This window comes from Lissotriton vulgaris, chromosome 1_1, assembly GCF_964263255.1.
Source record: "Lissotriton vulgaris chromosome 1_1, aLisVul1.2, whole genome shotgun sequence".
Taxonomy (NCBI): Eukaryota; Metazoa; Chordata; class Amphibia; order Caudata; family Salamandridae; genus Lissotriton; species Lissotriton vulgaris.
In genome coordinates this window covers 66167070-66181976 of record NC_141685.1, presented here as the reverse complement: position 1 = coordinate 66181976, position 14907 = coordinate 66167070, and the positions used below count along the sequence as shown (strand labels likewise).

Genomic DNA, 14907 nt, shown 5'->3' with positions numbered 1-14907 from the left:
AAGAGATGGTACATATTTCGCCATAAGGAAGGGGTCCCCAAGGGACCCCCCCCCCCCGTCGTGAATGCGGGTGCCAAAATGATTTTAAGAACAGCCAGTGGCCCCTCGGATCACGGCCTACTCTCAAAAAATGAAAAGTAACTTTTCATTTTGTTTTTTAAATGCATTCCACTTTTCTTTTCGGAAAACGGGCTCCATCTCAGGAAAAAATAATGCTTTATTTAAAAAGCCACAGACATAGTGACCATCCCTGTGTTGACAATCCATTCCCAATGGGATGCAAAGTACGGCCTAACTCATGAATTTTGATGAGGAAGGTCATTTGCGAACCGATTGGGCATTGCTAAATGTGTCACTTTAGTACACTGCATTGCATTAGTCTCCAATTGCGAATCGCACAAAATCGCAATTAGAGACTCGTAAAATGAAACGCCCGTACATCCGCCTCAAAGTGCAATAAAAATCTATGCAGTGCACATATTTCTCAAGTCATAGTGAAAATAAGTACAGCCTGTACATATTTCTCGTAGTGTAGTGTGCTAATAGCAAAAAAGCAGTGAGGTATGCACACATTTCTTATTGTGCAGAACAAATCTTAGTACTGTTAAAAGATTTTTCAAAATGTATTAAACAACAGTTCAGATGGTGCACATATTTTCATACAGATTCCACAGACAACAGAAAACAGAACTGAAGTGTACACTGATTTCTCCTCCATTAGTAAAAAGCAGTGCAGCGTCCAATTATTTTTCAAGGTGTAGTAAACAGTAGTGCAGTGTGCACATATTTCTCATAGTGCAGTAAACAGTAGCTTGCAATGCTTTATCATAGCCAATTAAAAGTAATGAAGTGTGTACACAGAGTGCAGTAAACAGCAGTGCGGTGTGCACAGATTCGTCAGTGCAGCAAAAAGCAATGCAGCCCATATATTGCCGTCACACAGAAAAAACAGTGTGGTGTGAACAGATTACTCAGTGTAGTAAGATGCAATGCAGTGTGCCACAGATCCCTCATATTGCAGTATGATGCAGTGCGCACATATTTCTTAAAGTGTAGTAAGATGCAGTACAGCATGCACAGATCTTAAAGAGTAGTAATATGCAGAACAGTGTGCACAGATCCCTCATATTGCAGTATAATACAGTGCAGCATGCACAGATTTCTTAAAGTGTAGTAAGATGCAGTGCAGTGGGCACAGACCCTCATATTGTAGAATGATGCAGCGCAGTGTGCACAGATTTCTTGAAGTGCAGTAAGATGCAGTGCAGTATGCACAGATTTCTTAAAGTGTAGCAAGATGCAGTGCAGCGTGGACAGATCCCTCCTATTGCAGTATGAAGCAGTGCAGCATGCACATATTTCTTAAAGTGTAGTAAGATGCAGTGCAGCGTGCACATATTTCTTAAAGTGTAGTAGGCTGCAGTGCAGTGGGCACAGACCCTCATATTGTAGAATGATGCAGCGCAGTGTGCACAGATTTCTTAAAGTGCAGTAAGATGCAGTGCAGTATGCACAGATTTCTTAAAGTGTAGTAAGATGCAGTACAGCATGGACAGATCTTAAAGAGTAGTAAGATGCAGAACAGTGTGCACAGATCCCTCATATTACAGTATAATGCAGTGCAGCATGCACAGATTTCTTAAAGTGTAGTAAGATGCAGTGCAGCATGCACAGATTTCTTAAAGTGTAGTAGGCTGCAGTGCAGTGGGCACAGACCCTCATATTGTAGAATGATGCAGCGCAGTGTGCACAGATTTCTTAAAGTGCAGTAAGATGCAGTGCAATATGCACAGATTTCTTAAAGTGTAGTAAGATGCAGTGCAGCGTGTACAGATCCCTCATATTGCAGTATGATGGAGTGCAGCGTGCACAGATTTCTTAAAGTGTAGTAAGATGCAGAACAGTGTGCACAGATCCCTCATATTGTAGTATGATGCAGTGCAGCATGCACATATTTCTGAAAGTGTAGTAAGATGCAGTGCAGTGGGCACAGATCCCTCATATTGTAGTATGATGCAGTGCACCTTGCACAGATTTCTTAAAGTGTAGTAAGATGCAGAACAGTGTGCACAGATCCCTCATATTGTAGTATGATGGAGTGCAGCATGCACATATTTCTTAAAGTGTAGTAAGATGCAGTGCAGTGTGTACAGATCCCTCATATTGCAGTATGATGGAGTGCAGCGTGCACATATTTCTTAAAGTGTAGTAAGATGCAGAACAGTGTGCACAGATCCCTCATATTGTAGTAAGATGCAGTACAGTGTGCACATATTTCTTAAAGTGTAGTAAGATGCAGAACAGTGTGCACAGATCCCTCATATTGTAGAATGATGCAGTGCAGTATGCACAGATTTCTTAAAGTGTAGTAAGATGCAGTGCAGTGTGTACAGATCCCTCATATTGTAGTATGATGCAGTGCACCTTGCACATATTTCTGAAAGTGTAGTAAGATGCAGTGCAGTGTGTACAGATCCCTCATATTGTAGTATGATGGAGTGCAGCATGCACATATTTCTTAAAGTGTAGTAAGATGCAGTGCAGTGTGTACAGATCCCTCATATTGCAGTATGATGGAGTGCAGCGTGCACATATTTCTTAAAGTGTAGTAAGATGCAGAACAGTGTGCACAGATCCCTCATATTGTAGTAAGATGCAGTACAGTGTGCACATATTTCTTAAAGTGTAGTAAGATGCAGAACAGTGTGCACAGATCCCTCATATTGTAGAATGATGCAGTGCAGTATGCACAGATTTCTTAAAGTGTAGTAAGATGCAGTGCAGTGTGTACAGATCCCTCATATTGTAGTATGATGCAGTGCAGCATGCACATATTTCTGAAAGTGTAGTAAGATGCAGTGCAGTGTGTACAGATCCCTCATATTGTAGTATGATGGAGTGCAGCATGCACATATTTCTTAAAGTGTAGTAAGATGCAGTGCAGTGTGTACAGATCCCTCATATTGCAGTATGATGGAGTGCAGCGTGCACATATTTCTTAAAGTGTAGTTAGATGCAGAACAGTGTGCACAGATCCCTCATATTGTAGTAAGATGCAGTACAGTGTGCACATGTGGAAACTTGGCAGAGATCACTGTTAGCATGAGCTGAAGCCATTTTATTTGTGGCATCCATTTTAGTTATCCATGTGTTTGCCATGTGCTTCCCCGTCTTCGCTGTTGCCTGCTTCTCTATTACGTCTGAGGCATCATCCATAGTTAACTCCTGCAGCAATGAGCCAGAGCACTGCTCATGCTCAGAAAGGGCCTGCAGCTGCTAGGATGCCCCTGTTACACACTTGACTATCAGGCTATTTTCACTAATGTCAGAAATATTGTAACTCCGCCCACTCTGTTAACTAGGCAATACTTATGTATCCTCATATGTAACTGGCTATTTGTGTGCACACTTGTACTGCCTCTTTTTGAGTCTCCATGTTTACTCAGCAGTAAATAGGGTATAAAAGGCCCTTGGGTTCTGTACTCCATGTGCTGCCTCATACATTGCCTAAGGGTTATGTGTCGATGTAGTTCCACTCATGAGCAAAGAAGGGCGAACCCCTGCACCAGTGAACCTCTGAAAAGGCTCACCCACGACACACAGAACCCTCATATTGAAGTATGATGCAGTGCAGCGTGCACAGATTTCTTAAAGTGTAGTAAGATGCAGTACAGTGTGCACAGATCCCTCACATTGTATAATGATGTAGTGCAGCGTCCAGAGATTTCTTAAAGTGTAGTAAGATGCAGTGCAGTGTGCATAGATCCCTCATATTGCAGTAAGATGGAGTGCAGTGTGCACATATTTCTTAACGTGTAGTAAGATGCACAACAGTGTGCACAGATCCCTCATATTGCAGTAAGATGCACCGCAGCGTGCTCATATTTCGTAAAGTGAAGTAAAAGCAGTGTGCACAGATCCCTCAATGCAGTAAAAAGCAGCGCAGCATGCACAGGTGTCTCCCAGTGCAGTAGGATGCGGTGTAAAATGTATGGATAGTGCAGTACAGATCAGTGCAGCAGGCACTGATTCCTCACAGTGCAATAGTATGTAGAGCAGCATGCACGGATCCCTCACAGTACAGGAAGATGCAGTGGAACATATTTGCCATAGTTCAGTAATATACAGTCCAGTATGCTGAGATTCCTCAGAGTGCACTAAGAGGCAGTGCACACAGATTTCTTAAAGTGCAGTGAAATACAGTGCAGCATGCACAGACGCCTCACAGCGCAGTAAGGTGAAGTGCAGTGTGCACAGATTCCTCATAGTGCAGTAAGATGCAGTGCAGCAGTGCACAGATCCCCTCTTTAACACAAATGATGCCCATAAACACCCCAAGGGCCGGAAGGAAAGCCCCCCAGGGCCCCTGGATAGAAGAGCCCAGCTCAGCCCCAGGGGCACCGGATAGAAGAGCCCAGCTCAGCCCCAGGGGCCCCCACATAGAAGAGCCCAGCTCAGCCCCAGGGGTCCTGGATAGAAGAGCCCAGCTCAGCCCCAGGGGTCCGGATAGAAGAGCCCAGCTCAGCCCCAGGGGTCTGGGTAGAAGAGCCCAGCTCAGCCCAGGGGCCCCCGGATAGAAGAGCCCAGCTCAGCCCCAGGGGCCCCCGGATAGAAGAGCCCAGCTCAGCCCCAGGGGCTCGGATAGAAGAGCCCAGCTCAGCCCCAGGGAGCCTGCCGGATAGAAGAGCCCAGCTCAGCCCCAGGAGCCCCCGGATAGAAGAGCCCAGCTCAGCCCCAGGGGCTCCCGGATAGAAGAGCCCAGCTCAGCCCCAGAGGCCCCAGGATAGAAGAGCCTAGCTCAGCCCCAGGGGCCCCCGGATAGAAGAGTCCAGCTCAGCCCCAGGGCCCCCCGGATAGACAAACCCAGCTCAGTTCCAGGGGCCCCCGTATAGAAGAGCCCAGCTCAGCACGGCTCCTGCAGAGATTCCCTCCAGGATTATTTGGTCTATTTCTACAAACACAGCAGAAGGTGCTGACAATCTCCTACCTGAGCAGAGACCTGTGCAGACGTGTCCAGGCTCTCTCCTCCCCCTGGGCCTGGGGGTTAGATCTGGGATCTGAGGGGGGCAGATCTGAGGTCTGGGGGGCAGATCTGGGGGGGGTCTGAACATGGTGGTAACTGCCCACCAGACAGGGCTACTTCCTCCTCTGCAGCACGCTGGACACACCAGGAGACGCCGGAAATGATGTCAGCATCCGCTGCTGGTGCTATCTCTGCCGCCGCTGACCCGGAAGAGGAAACCCTTCTCCCTTTCATACAATGTGCAGCTCAGTGGATTCATCAGCAGGCGAGGAGCGCCCTCTGGTGGCCGCTGACGGAACCGCTGCCTCCAGGCTCCAGCAGTGAATACATTTCACACAAACAAGCAATTTCATATAATGAAAAGACCTGGGTGCCTTAGATTTTTAAGATGTTACAGACAGGGTTGACACCTAAAACCAGCTGAGATGGCAACACTAGTCACAGACATGGATGATCTTAAGTCACACAATACAAATACTGCATTTACAATACAGCACTCCACACAGAAGGGGCATTACTAGGCTGTCAGTGCGACGGATATGCAGTTTGTTTTAATTTCAGGAATTATTCATTTTAGGGAATCTCGGTTGTGTTAATGTATTTTTATAATTGCGTTGGCTGGTCTGTTTTAAAGCGGGTTTGAGTGGGGGCCTGACTCGTGCACAGAGTTACATAATATTTGTTTTGGGTGAGTGACCAAGATACAATTTATGTATTATGTATACACAGCTTGATTGCAAGAGTGGTTGCATTAATTCAGGAGTGGAGTTTTAAGTGTGATTTCATGGTGTAAAACATTTGCTTTAAAGGATTGAATATTTCTGTATGAAATACAGATTGTGAGGATGGATTTTGGATAGAACTGACCAGGATTCAACCCCTTGGACGTTTCATAAGTGAGGACTTTTCCACAGGTACACTGGATGTCCTGTGGTGCTCTCCATGCACAGGGGCTCGAGGTATTGTATACTTTTGGATTGTCTTTTTGTTCTTGATGAGAACGAACCTGTTTGTTGTGGCACATTTTGTTTTTGTTTTTTTTCCTTATGTTTCTGTTACCCGACTGGTGAACACATTGGTACACCTTGTAGTTGCTTCCAGGAAATTCACTGTGCAAAAACCATAGGTTAAATTAATAGATGATAATGTCAGTTATAATGTTACATTTGAAACTTAGAAATCACTGAAATTCACCAGGTATAGTTTACTGAGCTAACTATAACTCTCGCCCCCACCAATCACTGCTTAAGATCTCACATATTACATCACTTATGACATGTTAAATGACATCATTGATGACATCTAAAATAATGAACCCACATTTGTTTTTTATGAATTTTGCGCCAGGCGTTGGAATAAGTTTAGGGTATTCCTACCCTGCCCGTTATGTACTATTTTTTGGGACTTGCAGGGCACAGGAACCGAGTCCCTATGTCCTGTAAGTGCGGCCGCAACATTTCTCTTAATGTTGAGTCCAGACAGTCACAACGCTCACTCCCACGGGACCAGTCTCAAGTTGACCAGCAAGAAAAAAAGCTGTCTCAGCCAATTAGAATACTTTTTTTTTTTAATTCCCAGTTGATCAGGATTCCCCCCAAACCAACTGTCCCAATATCAAAACTACCCAACAAATTTACACCAAATCACAACATGCTTTGACAAAGCCGACCGGTCATGCTTGCATTGTGTGTCCTGGCTCACAAATTAAAGAAAAGCCTGCTGAAGTGAAAAAAACTAAATAACAATGATTGCGTTCAGTACACAATGCATTTATGAGATTTAAAAAAATAATGTGATAATTAAATATACTTTTCAGATGGTGAAATAGTCCGCCAAGCATTGCAAAGGAAATATTCCATAAGAGGAGGAATAATCACACTAAAGAGCCAATAGCATGAGGTGAGAAGTATATTCTCCTTTGGGTGGAGCCAAAGCTCACTCAACAACAGGTGCAGCCGCGGTCCGTGCAGGTAACAATAGTGGGGTGGTGAGGCCAGGTTGGGGGGGATTTTGAGGGACGATGCTGAGGGAAAATTAAATAAATAACTAATTTTCCTTCAGCATCGTCCATCAAAATACCACCCAACCGGCCCCATTGCCACACCGCTGTTACCTGCACGGCCCGCGGCTGAACAGGAGTGCAAATAGCAGCGCCATCAAGCTAGACCTAAAAAGCATAAGACACCATCATGGGTAGTTGTTCAGGGGACTTATGTCTGGGTAAAACAAGTCCTAATTGAAGAACTGTATTATAAAGAACACAATGAACAAATTATTATAACTCATGCACCTCCACACAGAGTGTATTCAGTAGCCAAATTACACTAACTATAACTTGCCACTCTACCATGCACTCCGTTCTCACAAAAGATTTGATCTGCACTGTCATTACTGTTCTTGTAAACACTACTATTTTAGACAGTATAATATAGAGATAATATAAAACAGTAGAAGTAGTTCATGGAGAAGGCACGAGTTATAGTTACTGTAGTGTGTCTACTGAGGCAAAGACTCTGAGGCTCGATTTACAAAGGAAATCTGAGACAAAATTCTAACTTTACGGCTTTTGGTATTCACCGAGGTAATTTACGAGTCATATCTTTTCGTCCGCAGTAGGTCCGGAACAGCGTACAACAGCAGGGTTTATGTAAAATGAGGGTTCCGTTTTGCTCATAACCACAAACCCAGAATATTGTTTGTGTCAGAAATAAATATCATTCATGCTTCTTCTCTTCTGAATCCAGATTTCTGTTCTAGGCCAAGAGACCAGACTGTAAAGCAGGGAGTCAGTAGTTCTGCATTCTAGCTTCTAAGCACTGGAATTCTTTACTGTTCAAGATTCAATTTTTACCTTGCGGTCAAGCTTTCAGAAACCTGTTAATAACTAAAATGTTTAAACTTCTTTGTCTCCTCGGATTTGATTGAATGATGATGGGAGGGTTCTACATCAGAGCTTCAGAGGTAAATGTCAGCACTGCGAGGGTTAACCCAGAGAGCTGCAGCTCACATTTTTCTGCTTTCACTTCTCCTGCTTTCTACACTGTTCTCTGGCCACTGTCACAGAATCATCAATGATGAATAAAATTAATAAACACCACAACACAACCAGATCTGAATATTCTCCATTGGGAGCTTGTTAAATTGGCCTGAGTGTGTTGGGTGTTTGTGTTTTATCACTAATCTCTAAAATTAGCTGAAAATACCCTTTTAAATCTAAGCATTGTTCATAGTGTTGCTTTTACAAGAAACACAATCAGATGTGCTTGGATTTTTAGTTTGTCATAACTCTCCCACAGAATAAAAACCAACAATGTTTCTTTCCATATAGGCTCCCAAATGTTTTCTGGTATTCCATGTTTTACCCCCAAAAGTAGGGAAATGATCAACAGCAGGGAAAATACTCTTGTATAATTTTTTAATATATTTGTTGTTCTTCTTTCTTACTAGTTCAGTCTTCTAACATCTGCTTTTTTCAGCTAGTATGTGAATGTCCCAGATAATTGTAATGTTATAATTTTCTATAATGCCTTTAATGGAAGTGGAGGTCCCTAACGCCTAGAGCCGACACCAAATGCTGGAGGCGTGCGTGTCCGACCCCTCGCTTCAACGTTAGGCTAAGTAAGGGCACCATCTGAGATAGCCCTGCTCACCCCCTTAGAAGCTTGGTACGAGCAGCGAGGCTTATCTCCATGGCACGAGTGTTCAGTATGCGCAACCAAGCTCACAGTAACCCCACGATGTCATCACAAATAGACTCCAAACGAGTATTGATAAAAAGGAGTATAATCTTTATATAAGCAATTATACGCTACAACCACATGATGCAAAATCAACATATAAGAATGGGTAGTATTCTTTCCGGTGGGTTGGTAGGTTCTAATCCCAACCACCGCTTCTTAACCAACAGTTAAGCTCACTTCTAACCATTTCCCAAAAGGTTATGCAAGTCGTATTGCTAGAATCACACACGTTGCAACAGGAAAAAATACTGCAATGCGTGAGGATATTTTCTTATACAGTGCAACAGAGAAACAATGCCATACGTAGCACCACAGTCATGTACTTGCAAATTAAGGAATAATGCAATGTGTATCACCATCAGCATGCCCTGTACCAGGAAGAAACAAAGCAATGCGTCATGCTACAATCCTGTACAGTGCAATATAGAAATAATACACTGTGCCACGTTATACTCAGATACTGTGCACTGAAGAAATAATGCAATTCACCACATTACAATCAGGTAACATGCAAGGGAGAACTAACGTAGTGCGTAGCGCACCAAGCATAAAGTTTGTCATGCACAAATGTGGTCAGGCGTCATACGACGGTTCGATAGTTCGTTAGCAGCAACTAGGCAAAGTGAAATACAGCACTTTTACGTGCTCCGTTAACAGTGCCCCCACTATGTATCAAATGTTGACACAAAAAGTACTGCTTCCCACTCCGGTTGCAGTACTGCCCCGTCCTGGGTCAGCCCGGGCCAGGATCAGAGCCGAAGCAATGGCTCGCGCAGCTGACTGAAGTGGGAGGCCAGGAGAGTGTCCCTACGGGCCCACACCCCACCCCAGGTGTTAATCCAAGTTACCTGAGGGGGTGCAATCCCTTTCTCCTCCCCGACGTCAGCGACTTAGGCCTTGATCCAGAACTCCTTCACGGGTTGTGGCGGACTCGGGCCAGTGGCTCAGTTCTTTTGTGGCTGCCGGTTCGGGCTGCTGCTGATTGACTCTGAGGGCCCCAATGACTTGGCCCTCACTCCGGTGGTCTCAGTTCACACCAAGACCCACCCTCAGTACTGTGGAGACTTTACTTCAATTCGGTGCACACTCGAACCCTGCACTCCTCGATAGCACCTCAACACGCACACCGTACGTCCGAGACTCGCCTCTTCTTTGGTGCTCACAACGATCAATCAATCAATCAATCAATCAATCATGACACTTGTATTGCGTGCTACTCACCCAGAAGGGTCTCAAGGCGCTTGGGGAAGGGGTCCGCTACTGCTCGAACAGCCAGGTCTTGAGTTGTCTCCTGAAGGCGAGGTGGTCCTGGGTCAGCCGAAGGTGGATGGGGAGGGAGTTCCATGTCTTGGCCGCCAGGTAGGAGAAGGATCTGCCTCCGGCGGTGGCTCTTCGGATGTGTGGTACAGCGGCGAGGGCGAGGCTGGCAGACTGTAGCTGGCGGGTGGGCGTGTGGAAGGTCAGGCGGTCGTTGAGGTACTTGGGGCCCAGGTCGTGGAGAGACTTGTGTGCGTGGGTGAGGAGCCTGAACGTGATCCTCTTGTTGACGGGGAGCCAGTGCAGGTCCCTCAGGTGGCCGGAGATGTGGTTGCGTCGGGGAATGTCCAGTATGAGTCGGGCGGAGGCGTTCTGGATGCGTTGGAGTCTTTTTAGTAGCTTGGCTGTGGTTCCGGCGTAGAGGGTGTTTCCGTAGTGCAGTCGGCTGGTGACGAGGGCCTGGGTGACCGTCTTCCTGGTTTTGGTCGGGATCCATCGGAAGATCTTGCGGAGCATGCGGAGGGTGTGAAAGCATGAAGAGGAGACGCGTTGACTTGTCTGGTCATCGAGAGGGAGGAGTCCAGGATGAAGCCCAGGTTGCGTGCGTGGTCTGTAGGCTTGGGGGCGGTGCCCAGGGCTGGGGGCCACCAGGAGTCGTCCCAGGCGGAGGGTGATGGTCCCAGGATGAGGACTTCCGTCTTGTCTGAGTTCAGTTTCAGGCGGCTGTTCTTCATCCACTCGGCGAGGTCTTTCATACCTTCGTGGAGGCTGGCTCTGGCAGTGTCGGGGTCTCTGGTGAGAGAGAGGATCAGCTGGGTGTCGTCGGCGTAGGAGATGATATTGAGGTTGTGTTGGCGTGCGATGAAGGCGAGAGGTCTCATGTAGACGTTGAAGAGGGTGGGGCTGAGTGATGATCCTTGCGGGACGCCGCAGATGACTTCGGTGGCCTCGGATCGAAACGGGGGGAGGCGGACTCTCTGTGTTCTTCCGGAGAGGAACGAGATGATCCAGCACTCTTCACCAATGCTCCGCTTGCACATCAACACGCACCCTGCGCGTTCGAGCCTCTCCTCTTCTCCCGGTGCACACGATGTCCAGGCACTCTTCACCAACGCCCTGGCTGTATCACGACACGCACTCCTGCATGTCAGAGATTGACTTCTTCTTTTGGTGCCTCTGAGGCCCAGGCGCTCCTCACCAACACCCGGGCTGCACCGCAACATGCACCCAGCGCGTCCGTTTTTCCCTTGGAACTCCAGGTGCCCAAGATCACAGGGCACAACTTGCAAAGGTCTCAGGCTAGACAGAGCACACACACCCACGGGGTAACTGAGAGTCTTCTCTGGAAACTTTTATATTCCTGAGTTTCCAAAACAGGGTGCCCGCTCACCTCGGGCCCTTGGGATTTCAAGACACAGCACAACCCACAGTTTTTTTTCAAGCAGGGGGACCCAGCACCTCCAAACACTGCCCCAACAGCATCTTCCTTAGTTAGAAAAGCAAACTGCAGACCAGCCCCAGATCACGAATCAAGGATTAGACTTTCCCCTGCAGTCTCTTCAGTTGCTCCTTCTTTAGCAGAGGGTCCTCTTTACAACAAAATGGGTCCAAGCCTTTTCAGTCTCAATCCATATCTGTTTCATTCCAACGGTCAGGTGTTTCAGCTCTCATTGTTATACTCCTAACTGTCTTTAAAGTTTGTATGTGCTCAGGGGTCACTGACCCCTTCCCTAAATCAGTTCTGGGTGTCCCCCTCCCAGTGTCACCTCTCTCCCTTTGATACTGGGGGTCTGGAGCCTTAATCCTTCAGCAGGAGATGGGTCAATTGGGTTACAACACCAGCCCAAGCCTTTTCACCTCCAGGGCTTCTCCTCCCCCTACTTTCCAGATGCAGGGCAGCCTGGTGCCAGCTAAACCCCTCCATGGGTCAAGCCCTCTCACAGCTCTACTCACCTTTCAGTTCCAGACAGACAATCCACATTATAGAGACACACAGAAATGCTCTGAGTACAAATTCAGACACTTTCTAAAAGAGTGGCTTATAAACACACAGTGACAAAACAACCTTCACAAAAAGATGCCTTATGACACTGTGAGTCCATACATAACAAACTTCACCTCTCCATTATAAACTAAGCTAACAAACACAACACCTTGCCTCCCCCATTCTGTCCTATGGGCAGAATGGCCATTCAATAGTGAAAAACGAAATGGTGAGATTTTCAGTGTCAGAACATAACACACACACAGTTTATGTTCTGCCTTTTACCTACACTGCACCCTGCTGAGGGGTTACCTGGTACCTACCACATGGGTGCCCCATGTGTATGTAAAAGGGAAAGGCAGGCCTGACAAATGGTTACATTTGTCAGGACTACAAGCTAACTTAGCATTCTGTGCGCAGGCCCTGCACTAAAGGCTTGAGTTCCCTTCTCGGCGCACTCTTGTATTACTAGCCCTTGCACACACAGTGCCATCACTAGGGACTTTTACTAGTAAGGCAACATACCAATCATGGCCAACCAATCACCATTACAGTTTACACAGGGAACGCCTGTACTTTGACACTGATAAGCAGTGGCAAAGTACCTAAAGGATCTAAATTGGCAACTCTATATCAGGAAAATAGTCTAGGGGGAAAGCAAAAAGTTTTGGGAACCAAAAAGGCCAAGTCCTACAGCCTTCATACCACAATAACTGCACTTTATTTGCTTCAGTGTACGTCCACAGAAGGGTCAGTATTATTGTTGAAGTACTTAAATTCCTTACCAAATTCACTGCATCTCTATGTTTTTTTCCATGCGTGTTGAGTGATGGTAAGTATTTGCTGATGCCTTTGTAGGGTTAAAAATTGGCAAAAGCTCTTCACACATTCACTGCAATGCTATGGCTTTTCATCTGTGGCTGTTCACTGATGTCTATGTAGGTTTGATAAGAAATAAAAGTTCTTCACAAATTCACAGCACTTGAAAAGATTTTATCCTGCGTGTGTTCACTGAGGATACCTCAATGCTGAATAGTAACTAAAACTACTTTGACTTTCAGTGCATTAGAATGATTTTTCCTCCAGTGTGTTCTCTGATGCGGTTTTAGGTGTGATAATTGACTAAAGCGCTTCCCACATTCACTGCACTTGAATAGTTTTCCCCAGTGTGTGTTCACTGATAACTTAATGCTGAAGAGTAACTAAAACAATTTTCACATTCACTGCAATTGTATGTTTCTTCCCCTGTGTGTGTTCGCTGATTAATCCTTAATGTTGAAGATTCACTAAAACTACTTCCACATTCGCTGCACTTGAACGATTTTTACCCTTTGTGTGTTCTCTGATGCTGTGTTAGTCTTGATAAGTACATAAATCTCTTCCCGCATTCACTGCAATTATATGGTTTTTCTCCAGTGTGTGTTCTCTGATGCTGTTTTAGGTGTGATAATCGACTAAAGCTCTTCAGACATTCATTGCACTTGAATGTTTTTTCCCCGGTGTGCATTTGCTGATGAATCCTTAATGTTGAAGATTCACTTAAACGGCTTCCAGATTCGCTGAACTTGAATGATTTTCCCCTGTGTGCGTTCTCTGATGCCGTTTTGTGTCTGATGATCGAACAAACCTCTTCTTACATTCACTGCACTGGTATGGTTTTTCCCCGGTGTGTGTTCGCTGATGAATCCTTAATGTTGAAGATCGACTAAAACTACTTTCACATTCAGTGCACTTGAATGGTTTTTGCCCTGTGTGTGTTCGATGATGAATCCTTAATGTTGAAGATTCACTAAAACTACTTCCACATTCGCTGCACTTGAATGATTTTTCCCCTTTGTGTGTTCTCTGATGCTGTTTTAGTCTTGATAAGTACATAAATCTCTTCCCACATTCACTGCAATTATATGGTTTTTCTCCAGTGTGTGTTCTCTGATGCTCTTTTAGGTGTGATAATCGACTAAACCTCTTCACACATTCACTGCAATTATATGGTTTTTCCCCTGTGTGTGTTCTCTGATGGTGTTTTAGGTCTGATGATTGACTAAAGCTCTTCTGACATTCACTGCACTTGAATGGTTTTTCCCCTGTGTGTGTTCGCTGATGCTTCCTTAATGTTGAAGAATCCCTAAAACTATTTCCACATTCACTGCAATGAAAGGGTTTTTCCCCAGTGTGTGTTGCCTGATGCTGTTTTAGGTGTGCCGATTGACTAAAGCTCTTCACACATTCACTGCATTTGTATGGCTTTTCCCCTGTGTGTGTTTGTTGATGCTTCCTTAATGTTGACGAATAAATAAAACTACTTTCACATTCACTGCAATCATATGGTTTTTCCCCTGTGTGTGTTTGCTGATGTTTTTGGCAAGATGATAACTGACTAAAACTCTTTACACATTCAGTGCAATGATATGGTTTTTCCCCTGTGTGTGTTCGCTGATGTCTTTGTAGGACTGATAATTTCTTAAAGCTCTTTACACATTCAGTGCATTTGAATTGTTTTTCTCCTGTGTGCATTTGCTGAGGGTGCATTAGTTCTGATGACCAACTAAAGCACGCACATCATGTGTCTGATACTTCTCTCTTGGTTAGTGTCTCTGAGTTGGGTATATATTTGTTTACATACCATGACTGTACTTCCTGATGGGCCAACATAGCTGATAAAGCATGTGTATTATTCTCGCATTCCCTGTATGTGTGTGATATTTTGCACATTTGCATTTCGATTTAACAAAAAAGTTCAATGGTCACCAACTACTTGCCACACTTATAATGTGTGTAAGGCTTCTTTGTGGGCAATTGTGTCTTTAGATCTGTTCTCCTTCTGGTCGGTGAAAATTGGGACAGTACTCTGTATTTTAGACAGAATAACTCCTCTTTACTTTAACAGTCAGTTGTTTGGCTCC

General features: G+C 45.2%; 1 protein-coding gene across 1 annotated transcript in view; it reads right to left on the bottom strand.

Annotated features, from left to right (window-relative positions):
- The window catches only part of LOC147737315 (uncharacterized), a 124638-nt gene extending 109982 nt beyond the window's left edge, over positions 1-14656 (bottom strand). Inside the window, 2 exon segments of the mRNA XM_086924447.1 lie at positions 13375-13464; positions 13632-14656. Of these exon segments, the coding sequence (XP_086780573.1) occupies positions 13375-13464; positions 13632-14656 (1115 nt within the window).
- Positions 14657-14907: the final 251 nt, after the last annotated feature.